Genomic DNA, 14,223 nt, shown 5'->3' with positions numbered 1-14,223 from the left:
CCTCACTTTCTGTAGCATGTTAGGTGCGAATAAACATGCAGACGTTGTTTTCCGTCCAGGTATACGCTGAGGACCACAATATATCATCACCCAGTGATGATATATTGCGGTCCTCAGCGGATGAGTGTGTTGTATACGGTGATGAGGGCCAAAGCACTGTCTGGTGAAACCTTAGAAAGATGATGCCTGCAGTGAGCTGTGCTCATAACTCACGCCATGATTGATGGCATACAGGTCGGGATGCGTGCACAATACAAATACAGTAGTAGGGATCGGTCTACAAAAATGCCTCCACCCCCACCCGCAGATCATTCGATACGTCGACAATCTCTTCTGCTGTCGGGATGAGATTTCACAGCTCATCCCCGCAGCGGGTACCAGGTGCCAATTCGACACGCCTCCTATTGTGACAAATGTATTGGTCAGCACTGCCGAGTGGTGATATTTCTGTCTGTCTGTCCTGCTGGTATGGGCATGTAGTGCTTATACCTGTCAGCCAGTGTGGCACAATGACATCTCCACAGAGCAGTGTGTTACAAATAAACAAATACACATGACATTGCAAAGGCTGCCTCTGTACACTTCAGAGGAACTTACCACTACGTCCAGTTTGCCGATGACGCTGTGGGCCTTGATGACCCAGTTGACAGACTTGTCGCATTTGAGGAGCAGCACGACGTTGCGATGCAGTGGGATGTAGACCTCCATCGGCCTTATGTCTACAATCACATCCACCTGGAAGGCACTGCGCAGACACAACGCCAGGGAGAGGGTGTGAGTATTGATGGCCGTTTGGACAAAGAACGTTTGGACAAAGAACGTTTGGACGGCCCGATGAACTCAGTATTTTATTAACATGCCTACCGTGTCTGGCCAACTGATTAAAAAAACTGGACGCCATCCCAGAGAGTAAAAAAAAAAGTGACATGTGCAGTACAGACCTCATAGCATTATGGTGAAATACATCATGGCTGCCACATTCTCTGATTTGTGGAATCTTTGCGCACATACAACTGTAATCTCTCCTCTGGGGGAGTGAGAGAAGATTATCTGGCAGCCCTGAGATACTGACTTAGGTCTGAGATACTGCTCTCAAAAGAACATTAGGTCAATAATAACCCCCCTTACATGAGTCTCCAAAACAAACTCTCAAAAGAGATCAACAAGAGCATCTCAACCTCATCACAGCGTGAAACACATGATTGAAGTCCAGTTCTCTTGGTTTGTTTGGTGCTCTCACCTGCTGGAGTTTGGTGCTTGTAGCTCAATGATGTGGACCTCTTGGTCTTGATCTGGGCCGGACAGGACGCATCCCTTGGACGGCTGTGGCTCCACGTAGCCACCCAGATAATTCAGGGACAGAAACTTGTTGTCAATCTTGCAAGTGTCAGAGAAGACAGGATCTAAAAGAACGGGGAGATGGTCACAGTGCATATTAGGACTTGACGGTAAAAGTATGTGTAGCTGACATTTATATTAGGTCTCTCACTTAGATGGTAAAACAGTTTGATCAATTTTATATGGGATACTAACGTCATTGTTTTGTCTGAACACTTTGGACAACAACATCCATAAACACGTCAATCCTTCCAGTAAACCCCCCCAAACTCTAAAAAATCTTGCCTGGTGAATTTGTACAAATATCCCAGACCTGCCAATGGAGTTTGCCTGCCTGCTGCAGAACATGAAAAACTAACTGCCCTTTTTCTCCACACTCGGAGCAAACACAAGACAGATGCTTCCTTATTTGGCAAACAGACTCTTGGACAGAGCAGTTTCGGAGAGTATAAACTAAAGAGTTGGCACCTTCCCCTCCGGAACCCTCATGGCACTTTAAAGAGGCCGGGAGAGAGCCTGTGCATGGGCCTGGTTAGGAAGCAGAGCGGAAATCTGTCTGTCCTTAAGAAACACCGATTGGACGAAGAGAAGGGTACTGGAAATCTGCAGCACTCGCTCATGGTAAACATGGCACGCTGGTCCACTGCCAAACCACATGGGCCTTAATAACAGAGGCCTAAATGCTCAGAGGCAAAGCAAACCAGTCCTTCTCCATAGCGACGAGGAGACATCGGAACCGCTAATACCTGGCGGTGGTGTGTGGCGCAACCGTTTCGCCACATGCTCCTGCTTTGCAATGTTTCCGAGCGGTGAAAGATGCTCGTTAAGAACGAGGTGTCCCGTCTGCACGCTGGCGCGTTATGAGGTTGGGCGTGCGGCCTGCTCACTTTATGAAGGAGCGCTAGGGAGTGAGGCATCGTACGTCCCAGGCAAACATATGTGAGTATCAATCATAGCACTCCCTGGAGAGAACACCCCCCCCCCAGTGCTTCTTCCTTCACTTCAAAAGCCTCCCTGCCCCCCCTGCTTATAGCAGAGTTTGGAGAGGATCCGTCTGTCTGGTTCGGCTCACCTCTGACAGTTTGTTTCCACTCGCAGTTATCAAGGAACAGCTCACATTTGCTAAACGCATTTATGCCGTCCACGGCATGCCTCAAAGTGTTTTTTTTCTCTATGTTCATCCTTGCAAAGTAGGGTGTAATGAGTAGTGAGTTTGAAGTTTAAACGCTATACATTGTTGACCGGTGTCCCCCCAGGAGTCTTTACTCTTATCACTCTACTCTCTTCGCTGATGATAGCCGAACTACAAGCTCACAATGTGTCGCATTGCGATGCAAGCTTAAATACATCTGCTATTGTGTAGCCGGTAGGGTTCAAGAGCCTAAAGGGACCATATCAGCCTTTTTACAATGTGGGGGTCATTTCTTACTTTTATAAGATCTCCCTTTATTAAATATTGTTTTTCAGATCTTGTGTTTTTTCTTTAGATTTTTGTTAAAATGTGTTTAAGCTTCATTATATTGATGCGCATGCGCACGCGCACACGCACACGCACACACACACACACACACACACACACACACACACACACACACACACACACACACACACACACACACACACTATAAGCTTTAAACATGACTGACCTGGCAGCAGCCCCAGTCTTAAACTAGCAATCAAAGGACATGCAGGGCTCACTCTCAAAGACAAACACAACATAACAAGTCAGGATCTGATTCCACATTAGTGGAACTAATACACTCTCTCCTCACTTGTACCCCTGTACTGTCTATCAGACAAACTTGAAAGAGAATGTGAACATTTCACAGGGATGTATAAACCTTTGGCCAGGCAGTGAATGAGAATGAGAAGCAACCTCAATATCGAATGAGCTACCAGGTAAAAAGGAGTTATTCTATGTTGGAACAAGGCGAAGAAGGGTGCCCTCCGGCCTGGAGTAACGATTGGGAATTCTTGCCAGACAGAACACACCTTCTCCCACTTTGATGTAGATGTCTTGAGTCGTCCTGAGTTCAGAGAAGGAGGTGACCGCTCTGTACTTCTTCTGGGCCCAGTTGAGGAGGTGCTCGTTGCCATGGGGAAGCGCAGACTCCTTGTGGATCTGGCAGGTGAGGGAGAAGTTCCCCGGCTGAAAGTGTACCTCCGAGCCCTCGGATACCTTTGAGGAAGACAAACGCACTTGTGTTAAAAGGAAAGAAGTTTTTCAAGAGAGGCTATGGTATGGTGACGTATCACAGTTGTATAGAACGTGCCATGAATACTGGGATATGTACAGTCTTATATGGCATTAGCTTATTTAGTATTTCAAGGATGTATACAGTATATATCTCTGCTGTCGGGAACTCCAAAATATTCATTTTTCAGGAAATCGGGAAAAGAAAACCTTATATTTTTTTAAACAAAGAAATACTGCCTCATCAAAGTTGGTATTGTGACTTTATATTGTCAATTACTTGCGTTAGAGGGGGAGGGGTGGTAGTTAGCTGCTTTAGCACACAGTTTGAAGGTCCAATGGAGTTAAGAGATTTTGGCAGAATCTCTTTTAAAATACTTTTCATTGGTTGAATATTTTTAACCAACACACAGATGTAAAGGGTGTTCAATAGCATTGATTTATTTAAAAAACGAGTTAGGTGGTTTTTCCCCGATAGCAACATGTAAGTATTATTACATATATTATCAGTATACAATTTACTAGGTTTTATTCTACTCAGACACCTGAGGGAAACTACCGGTAATTATTTTCCTTCAATGACTGATCACTATCAACATTTAATAGAACGCAGCAGTGTGCAGTGCACCCAACAGGTACAATCTGAATTAAAATCTTCAGTAACTCAAGGAGATATCTGAGTAATACTAGTATATACTATCACTGTAGCGTTTAGCTTTTAGCTCAGAGTAGCCCTGTCAGAGTGAATTACTGGAGTGAGAAATGTGAGAGACACGGAGTGAGCAGCGGAGGGTGGACTTGAACTTCATAGTAAAACACAGACGATTTATGGTATTTTTCTATTTGACTTGTAGTACGACTTTTCAAGACTTCCCACTTACAATGACTTCTTTGTGGATAAAGATATGGGCGTAAAACCCAAGTACGTATTGATACGCTCTTCCACATTTTACGGGGAAGAGAAATATGAGACGCTTAAAAAAGAAAACTAAAACTAAACAAAGGACAACCTCCAGGCAGACTGAATAAAGTAGCAGACCAAAATTAAACCCACTATCTAAACGTTGCCAAAGCCATCCTTTTTTACACTCAACCCAGCCCACCGTTATTTCAAGGCTTCTACAAATACACTGTGTTATTTTCACACATGTTCCTCTGTCACAATAAGGTGTCTGGTTTCTATTGTTTACGTGCCGTAGTACAATTATGTTATTGTGCGTCATCCGATGTGCCAGGTTTTTGTTGCTTTTGTTTTTTTAAATGGCCGCAAGGCCATTTAACACAAACTGACGGACAAACTGGCAGACAAACAGGCGGGCATACAGCTGATATGTGCACGCACGCACGCACGCACACACACACAGTAAGTAACATATGCAGCATATGCACACTTCCATGCACACACTCATTCAATACACATGCGTGCTGTTGTACAGTGAGCGCTGGTATCCATGGAGGCGGTGTTGAGAGGATCCAGACTTTCAGCGTTTGCCAGAAGACAATAACTTGCACATATTGGATCTCATGCTATTATATCGTTAGGCAGAAACCTTGTATCTCCATGTTTCAACTTTTTATGATTTTTAGTACTTAGTCATACAGTACTACTGTAAAGTGTTGCATAAAAGTAGCCGATCTACAATCTCACAACGTGTGGTGATAAATATTTACAATAAGTATTAAGGAGATCTTGTGACTAAATACTAACTACATAGGATCAATGGAACACAGGTTATTTTTTCCAGTTCGTGAATAGTCAGTTTTGGACTTGGACTGGTTTCCACCCAGCAGCGACGATGTGCAGTTTGTGCTGCTCCATAGTAACAGGGTCAGTGAAAAGCCACCAGCGTGATACTACTGGCCACTGTATTCACCATAGTAACGCCACCAAAGCACAAAATCCAACGGTGAAATGTAAAAAAAAAAAAAGAAAAACTAATAACATGATAAAGAAATATGAATTATATAAACAGCGAGCGTGGACTTACTGTATTTACCTCGTCATAGTGAAAAAAATATCCAATTAACAAGCTCACAATGCAACGTGATGCAACACATTGTGATGCTGCACATTGTCAATTATCGCAATCTTTGAGAATTTTGAAAATGATTAAATCTTTAGACATTTTTGGACATCTTGGGATATTTTCTTAACATTCTCTCCTGTAATAACATGCACAATATAGGGATGCCAGGTTGAAAGTGGTTAAAATGTGTAAAGGGCAATGAATGAAGTGATGATTTGTTTTTTGGCTGGGGCGTATAGGGCGACAGAGCGGGGACCACCCCTTTGGCTCTTAATGGAGCTCAACCCATATGCTTCATTTCAGAGAGATAAACATTCACATGTGCTGCTAAACCCGCCGTACGACTAAATGAGTCCACGTCCGCGGTCTAGACAGTCCACCTCATTATGCTGCCGTGTTTGTTTTGTTCATTCCCAAGGTATCCTCTCCGTACGATGCGTGACGGTACGGCCGCGATGGCGGCTGGCAGGCCCAATTAAAACATTAAAATCCTCATATTCAAACTGGCAGGGAGGGTTGCACCCTATGGATAGAAGCTACAGCCCCCAAATGGTCTTATTCATTCAGCGATGACACCTTTGCCAAGAAGCTGTCCCCAAGTTGTGATGGTGCGATAATAAAAGTGGATCCCTATGGGGTGTTTAGATTTTTTACAGATCGCTGCCTGCTCTGTGTACAACATCTGTCTGGCCTCTGGATCCTGTGTGCGCCGGCGGCGTTCCTGGCATTGTCACCAAAGGCAATAAATTGTGAGGCCCGCTCTATCGAAGAAGTCAGGTCCAGATCAGTTTTATTTTTAGCGAGGTTTACTACATGGCGAGGAGGGATGAGCATTATGGATGTACAGTATACTGTATGAAAATAATAGATAGGAGCCCTGTTAAGATAGGTGGCACGTGTGAGTCCGCTCCTTGCCGTGGCGAGGGTGGGCAGTGCGGTGGAGACCCGGAGCAGCCCAGGGAAAGGGGCCGGGGTTTCTTCACTAACCTTGCCAAGTTCAGCAGAGTTTATCAATTTAATTGCGGGAATACGACTGTAATTAGTCTCAAGGAATTAGAGGGGGAAAGCCTGAAAGCCAAATTAGCTCCAGGCCTTCCAGAGCTCTGGAAACCTCAGGAATTTAAAATGGAGAAGCAAGGGACCCACTCTGGGCTTCTACACACACACACACACACACACACACACACACACACACACACACGTGCGCACACACGCACACACACACACACACACACACACACACACACACACACACACACACACACACACACACACACACACACACACACACACACACACACACACACACACACACACACACACACACACACACACACACGCTCTCTCTCTGCATGTTGATAGAGGGAAGGGATGTGAAATTCTCAAATAAAGTTATTTTAGTTATTTGTTATTTGTGTCATAGTCTTTCAGTAATAGCTATCAGCAGTGATAAATAGCCAATAGTTTCAGAATTTTGCAGGAAAACATAAGCTGCCAATAAAGACTTTGCATAGAGGTTTGCTTGTGAGTAATGGCATTTCAAAGCAAGTATTAGCCAAAAAGCAGTAATGGGTCTTTACTGATCTTCTACTAGTGGAGTTTAACCATTTACACCCTTGCATCCCTATTCTGGGCATTTCATAATAGGAGAAAGTTTGATGAAAACATACTCAGATCTACAAGCTCACAATGTGAGGCACCTGGACCTTGTAGATTCGTTATTTTCGATGAAGACATTAAAGTGCACATGGAAAAAGGAGGGGGCCAAGTATGGACCCCTGGGGGACACCGGTCAATTAAGTATTCAGCTAGAGTTGAAGTCGTTAAATGAAGCCTTATCAAGAGGCATAACAGACTAGAATCAATCAAAGTCTCCATTTTGTATCCAATACACTGTTTTAACTTTCCAACTGTAGCAGTCAGAAATCTGACACCAAGTTGGACGTTCTGAAGGGCCCTACTGTATCTGTCCAGTTCCATAAATCAAGTGTTGTTTATCGGTGTCCTGGTATCAGGCAACTCTAGACAGACAGATTATCCCGGGGTTGGTTTCATAATAATGCTCTCTTGCCCCGCCAACGCTTGGATCTAAGGCTTCCTGTCTATGTGGACCGAGGTCCATATGGAGGTGAGATGAATGGCGTTCCGCCAAGCAAAACATTAACATGAACACAATGAAGAACATAACACCTCCCCAGCTTTGTGGTTCATCAAGTCACCTGTCAAATAACAAGTCTGAGTATCTTCAATGCAGATTGCGGGATTTTGAACATTGGAGCTGTTAATCTGGTTTGGACAAGTTTTGAATCACATTAACAAATGAAAGAAATTTGAAATACATTCAAATTGGAAGCTAGCTTTAGCATATTATTTTTCCATTTAAAGAAGGGAGCTCAGACCCCCACTTAGCAAAAGCAACATGCCATTAGGATTCTAAATCATGCAGTCATGTTCATTATACCAGTATTCCCAGGAAAGCATGTTAAAAAATGTCATCCACTGATGAATTCACTCATTCACTCTTGAACAAAAACACAATCGACAGCATTTGTTCGGCGTAGTATTTGTCTGCAGATGCTGTTCGTCATCTCTGTTCTAGAGATGTCCGTACAGTTTACTGTACGTGGCATCATTGGCGCCGTGGTCCAAAGCATTAAAAAAAAGCTCATTTCCTGGTCTTTCAGCCATATGTGCAATACGAGCAGTGCTGAAAAGATAGCGTGCCAAATGTCTTCTATCAATTATCACAAAGCTGCAATCCTCCAAAGTCTTCTCACTAACTAGCAACACTTGGGGCCTGGGAAATCACCAAGGCTGTTTGGAAATGAGGAGGTGTTACAAACAGAGCGCAGAGAGAGAGGGCCTCCAAGATAAGAAAAATGAGCACGCAATACATCTCTGGTGACATGAACGTGATAAATGCTTTTGTGGCTGATTTGATCTCCTTGCCCCGCTATGGATGAGAGGTAATCAGGCTGGCTGCTGGCTGCAGACGTGTGTGTGTTCCTGTGAACTGTCAGGATCTGTTGTGTAGAAAACAATCCCATCTGTCTCAGTGCCACTCTGATGCGTTCCTTCGCCCGCTCCCGTCTCCAACTAAAAACCAATACTGACTACCCATGGTTTCAATTAACAATCACAGCGAGAGCGAGGTGGTCGCTGTATGCAGTGTGTGTGTGTGTGTGTGTGTGTGTGTGTTTGCGTGTGCGCGTGCGGGCATGTGTGAGTGCATGTGTGCTGGATGTGTGGGAATAAGCGGGAGCAGAGGGGGGCCATACACCACAAATCTTTAAGGAAAAGGAAAAAAAGGCTTGGCAAACAACAAAAAGGGCAACAGATGGCAGCGAATCTCTGCAATGTTACTTCATCAAAAGTCATACATAATGTGTTCCAGATCCATCTCTCTAAACAAATATGTTAGATGTGTGGAAGATCACACACACAATAAATATGTTTCAGCGTAAAGCCCACATACTCAAGAAGCATGGATTTCAACTGTGCTTTGGAGAAATATAAAAATTGGGTAATTTCCAGTTCCATTGTCCATCCTCTCTGTCATTTCAGGTCCAGTGTTGTTTCATGCCTGATTTGATTGACAGGCAGCGCGACAGTATGTTTTACAAGTATGTTTTACAACGAGATTCTGGCATTTTAAAAGGCAAGAGGGTCCGGTGGGCCAACAGCAACACAGCCCTCTGAAGCTTTTCCAGGCGGCCCCACGATCCATCTGTGTCCATGGAGCCCTGTTGTGTTGGGACCCGGAAACAAGGACTGGCAGGTCCAATGCAGGCTACAATTAGCCCCAGGAAATAGCCAAAGCGAGGGAGGTCTGGCTGTGGTGCATGGGGTTCTGTTCTGGAGCATTAGAAGTTAGAACCTACAAACCCTTCTACTGACTCAAGACACTCAATATTTTGTCTCTGCTCTACCGGCACTGAGCCCAAGCCCGCGGGATTCGGTGCCGTCGCTTAATCGCTGACATTCCAGCACGTGGTCCTCTCATATGTTACTGCTTAAGTGTTCTTGGGCTCTGAGCAGGTCGTTTTTTTTAGACTGCCTGTCACAACTTTGGTTGTCACTGTAGCCCATTTAAGTGGAGTGAGGACAGACAGAAGGAAGGCTGACATCGAAGAGGCCCATCTTCTCTTCCAACGAGAGTGTTTTGGTACAGCGGCAGCACGTTAAAGGAGGTTTATACCCCGCGGAGAAAACCTGAGACGAGGGGCAGCTCCTGGGATTCACCCTTCAGCCTTTTAACTTTAATTTGACTTTTGAAAAGTTAAATGAACACTCTAGGTTGCAGCACTGTGCAGTGGATACTGGATAGGATGTGTTTCTATACGTTAGCAGAAAGGGCTCAGGGCCTGTCACTCAGAACCCAAACACTTACTCCCCCCCCACCAGGAGGGACCGCTATGAGGATTAGCTTTATCTCTCACTGCTTAAGCAAAGAGCAGTGTCAGATGAAGTCAGTGGGAGACAAATGGTTCTTCATGAGTAATGTAACACATTGGATAGAATCTGAAAATACCCAGAATCACCAGAAACACAAACACGTTTTTTTTTCCACGTACATCATTATTTCGCAAGCCTGTGAGGCCGAAGCAAAGTGAGGTTTCCTCGCCTCCTCGGCTCTGGGAAAGGTGGCAGTGTCCCATGTCATATCCCATGTCCAACGTCATTAGACACACAGCAACAGTTCAGCCCGGGACTACAGGCCTTCAACGGGTGTCAGCTGTGTTCTGTCTGCCACCACTGACAAGGAGAGACATTTACTATGACGCTAACCTGCTGGTCCCCTCAGAGACGCCTGCTGTGCTAACTCTAATACTGCTACAGCTTAAAGAACACATTTAGATGCACATTTGTCTGCATGAAATATAGCCCTTTCCCCTGACAGGAGAACATTTCCATTTAGTTCAGGAAATAACACAATTAACAATTTAAATGTTTTGTGCCGTTTAGGCCTTGCAGAAGCAATCCTCTGAGATGGATGGGGACAAACTGAAAGTTGGGTTTGCTACTTTGCTATAATTGTTTCTCGCTGCTCAAAACCTAAGTGTATGTGGTTGGTCGTGACAACTTCACAAGACAGCATCTAGTCTATAATTAATAATGTATTATTATTATTATTCATTAATAATATATTTTTTTATCCGTTAAACAATCTTTGGCTTGTCTTTGTAGTAGGCCTACAACAGAGATCAATAATGGTTTTACTGTACCATGCACAATTTTTTTTCATCAGTATACCTTAATATTTGAGTTGACCTACACAGTACACAACACACATAATGCAAAACTCAACCATAGTGTCCTGTATTTAGCTCAAAGTGCTTCTAAGAAAAATATCTGAATATGGATTAATCTTACAGTGACCCTGTGACCCTCTCACAAAAAGTTCCAGAGCCATAGAAAGAAGCAAACCTAGTAAACATTTCGCTGACCTTCCGATTATGCTAAGCTAGCCCTTTTCTATTTTAATTTTTTTGGGTGATGCGAGGATACGCCCTGGCGTATTTGCACAGCTGCCCGGCCATCAACAGGGTTTTTGGGTGTGCAGTAATGAGCCTCAACACAAAGCTGATGAAAGAGGAATAGCTCCTCCATGATGAGGACGGTCACATTTCACACCAGCCCTCAGAGACACACTCCAAGGTCAGCAGACTACGAGTGATATGAACGTCTCCCACCTGTAATAAATGTCAAACGGTGTAACCACAGAGAGGGCTGATTTCCACATTAGACCCTTATTGTGTTTCAAATAACCTGTGGTTCTTATACAGTAGTACAGTGAGTTTAATATGTATAATGTTGCGTGCACGCAGGGACCTTTAGGGGCCCAGGATGAGCTTGTGTGCGAGAGGCACAGATTTGGGGATCCGTGTTCATCTCCGCGTCTCACTGGCTTTCATGCTAAGATGTTTTGCATGTGAGGAGTAAACACCGATGGAAGTAATTTAAACCTCCCCCACATGCTGAATGCCACAGCGTCAACAATACATTTTTAAAATGGATTCCTCCTGCTAACCCCTCTAATACGTGAAGGTCCAGAGAGAATACAAGGCAAGATAAAAGTTTAGAGTTAGAAGTCTCTCATACCAGCATGGTTTAGGTTAAGCCATGGTGGAGGCCTAGTGTCTCATTTTCCTGCGTTTCTCTCGTGGGATACCCAGGCTTAGACGTAGAGTACTGAAGTGGTCCACTCTCCATTTTTCATTAAGTTTCACAGCAAGGCCCCCCGGTCGCCCTACTAAATACGGCTGGCTCTCCAGGGGGCCTGGCTCTCACAACTCCAGAGGAAAGCCTTCACCAAAAGCTGCCTCCATGGTCACAACAAGAGTCTGGGAAAGCTACACAGTAAAATTCTGAGAGTTCATTTAACTCTTAAAGTGTAAAAATATACCTGCATTTATATGGGCAATAAGTAAACTATGTTCTGATTAGAGTCAGAGCGTGAAGTCTAACCTTAAAGGGACACTATATAAAAAAAAATATGTTAATGACGTTTAGAAGCTTTAGAACACTAAGGTCTTTATGTGTGTAATATGTGGTTTTAGATATTTTAGATTGTAGCAGTGAGCCCAGTGACTCTGATGTCATGGACACTGGGATCACTTACTTCGAGTGCCAAAGTGAGTGTCAAAGTGAATTTTACGTAATTTAATGCAATCAGATAGGACTTTTCTGTTTGGATGTATGGGCTAGCTGTCAAGCCAGAAAGTCGTTTTTTGCCACTCAGTAGGCGTTCCTGCATAACTTCTGGGTATGATGATGTTACGTGCATAACGATGGATAGGTACAGTAGGAACCATATAGACCCTCACAGTCTGAATGACTATGGATTTTACTATGTAGATTGGGGGCCCCAGAGATAACAATCATATCAAATGGGAGCCCATGGCCTAATGCATATTAAAAGCGTTGGGAATCATTATGCTACGCTAATGTACCTTGCTTCAATCCCCTCCTTCCCCTCCCTTTCTGTGAGTTTTTTCCCTTTCCGTGATAGGAGGAAACGCCCTGGCAGATTTGCACAGCTGCCCGGCTGTCAACAGGATTGTTTAGAAGATGCAGGGAGGCGGGTGGGAAACGGCCCAGCACCGTATAACATAGGCGCTGCAAAACAATAACGTTGTTAAGGAGAGTGGTGCCAACAAAGCTGATCTCATCATTACCACACATGCACACGCACACACGCACACACGCACACACACACACACACACACACACACACACACACACACACACACACACACACACACACACACACGGAAATAGCCGAACTACAAGCTCAACACGCTTCACACTGTGATGCACTGTGAGCTTGTAGATAATGTCGGTGTGTTACACTGCTGTGCATCTAATAAATCAAGTTTAACTCCAACCCTGACACCTAAACCTATAGCCCCTAAATGAGTAATCCTAACCCTAATCCCAATTTGAATCTTTAACTCATTAAAAAAATATACTATCATGTATCTAATCACAGGGCATATATTCTTTAAGAAATTACCTAAACATCTTAGTTGCAACAATGATTAAATCTGGTTCGAAAGTCATCATGATAGAGTGACGTGTTTGTTTACCATTTATAGTTTACAGCTAAAGGAAGGAGAAAGCTTACATCTGCTGGGTATTAAAAAGTCCGCATCCCCAAGCTAAACCACGGATGCACATTAAGCACTAGAATAAAGACATTAACGTCTCGCCACAATGCACATGGGCAACTGTGGTTGTTGTGTACAGACTGGGCGCATGCGGTCCTGATCAAACTCTTTTGGAGCGTGGAAAGGCTTCCTCCGCAAATTAACAGCCCCATAAAATACCTTCCTTGGAGAAGTGGGCCACTTAAATGAAGATATGGTTTGGACTGTGGAAGAAGTAAATCCACTGTGAGAGCGAAAGATTTGGAGGGTTTTAGGGACACAGGGGACTCACATGAAAGGTGTGTTTGATGCCCAGGGCAAGCTTCTCCGTCTTGATCTCCCAGATCAGCGGCTGTGGGGAGTTGAGCACGAAGACCAGCGGTTTCTGGTGGAGCAGCAGTGACTGGATGGGCTTCAGATGGAGCTCCACCTAAACAAGGAGAACATACAGTACACATAAACAATAAGCATATCATACAGTACAGTATACTGCACCTGGTGGCAGGAATATAACCGTTAATCACTTAAATCCAGTACGTTGTACAAAATAATTGCAGAGATGGCTGATCTACAAGCTCACAAAGCACAGAATTTAGTTTAATGATTTGAAATTTTATTTCATTTTCACCTGTAATGACATGCTCAAAATAGTGATGCCATGCAAGCTTAAAGTGATTAAACGGGATCAGCAAAATCGAAGCAGACACCGGCGTTAAAACCACAGAGAGTCACACTATAACAACCATCGAGAGTCGCACTAACAACCATCGAGCAAAGCACATGAACCCCCCCCCATGCTGCTTCATAGCACGAATATCAAAGCTATAATTTTCTTGTGTTCTTTCAATACTCTCAAAACATTAGGGGATACACGGTTACTGTAATTAAGGCAATCTCATGTTACAGAATGTTGTTCTTTATCAGGCTTTTGGTTGTTTATGCATTCACTTTGCTGATAAACTCACAAAGACAGCATGTTGTGTTTCTCCCTAAAAGGCAACTTTGCATGGCTCTG

At 44.0% G+C, this 14,223-nt stretch overlaps 1 protein-coding gene across 1 annotated transcript in view; it reads right to left on the bottom strand.

Moving 5' to 3' along the window:
• tgfbr3 (transforming growth factor, beta receptor III) overlaps positions 1–14,223 on the bottom strand; it is an 88,406-nt gene that overhangs the window by 26,606 nt on the left and 47,577 nt on the right. The window contains exons 4-7 of the mRNA XM_080770024.1: positions 13,501–13,638; positions 3,331–3,517; positions 1,241–1,403; positions 598–745 (exon numbers count right to left, since the gene is read on the bottom strand). Of these exons, the coding sequence (XP_080626150.1) occupies positions 598–745; positions 1,241–1,403; positions 3,331–3,517; positions 13,501–13,638 (636 nt within the window). The remainder of the gene's footprint in view (positions 1–597; positions 746–1,240; positions 1,404–3,330; positions 3,518–13,500; positions 13,639–14,223) is intronic.

This window comes from Protomyctophum bolini (genome assembly GCF_963924005.1).
Source record: "Protomyctophum bolini genome assembly, chromosome: 8".
In the NCBI taxonomy this organism is placed as follows: Eukaryota; Metazoa; Chordata; class Actinopteri; order Myctophiformes; family Myctophidae; genus Protomyctophum; species Protomyctophum bolini.
This window is presented reverse-complemented; position numbering and strand designations above follow the sequence as displayed.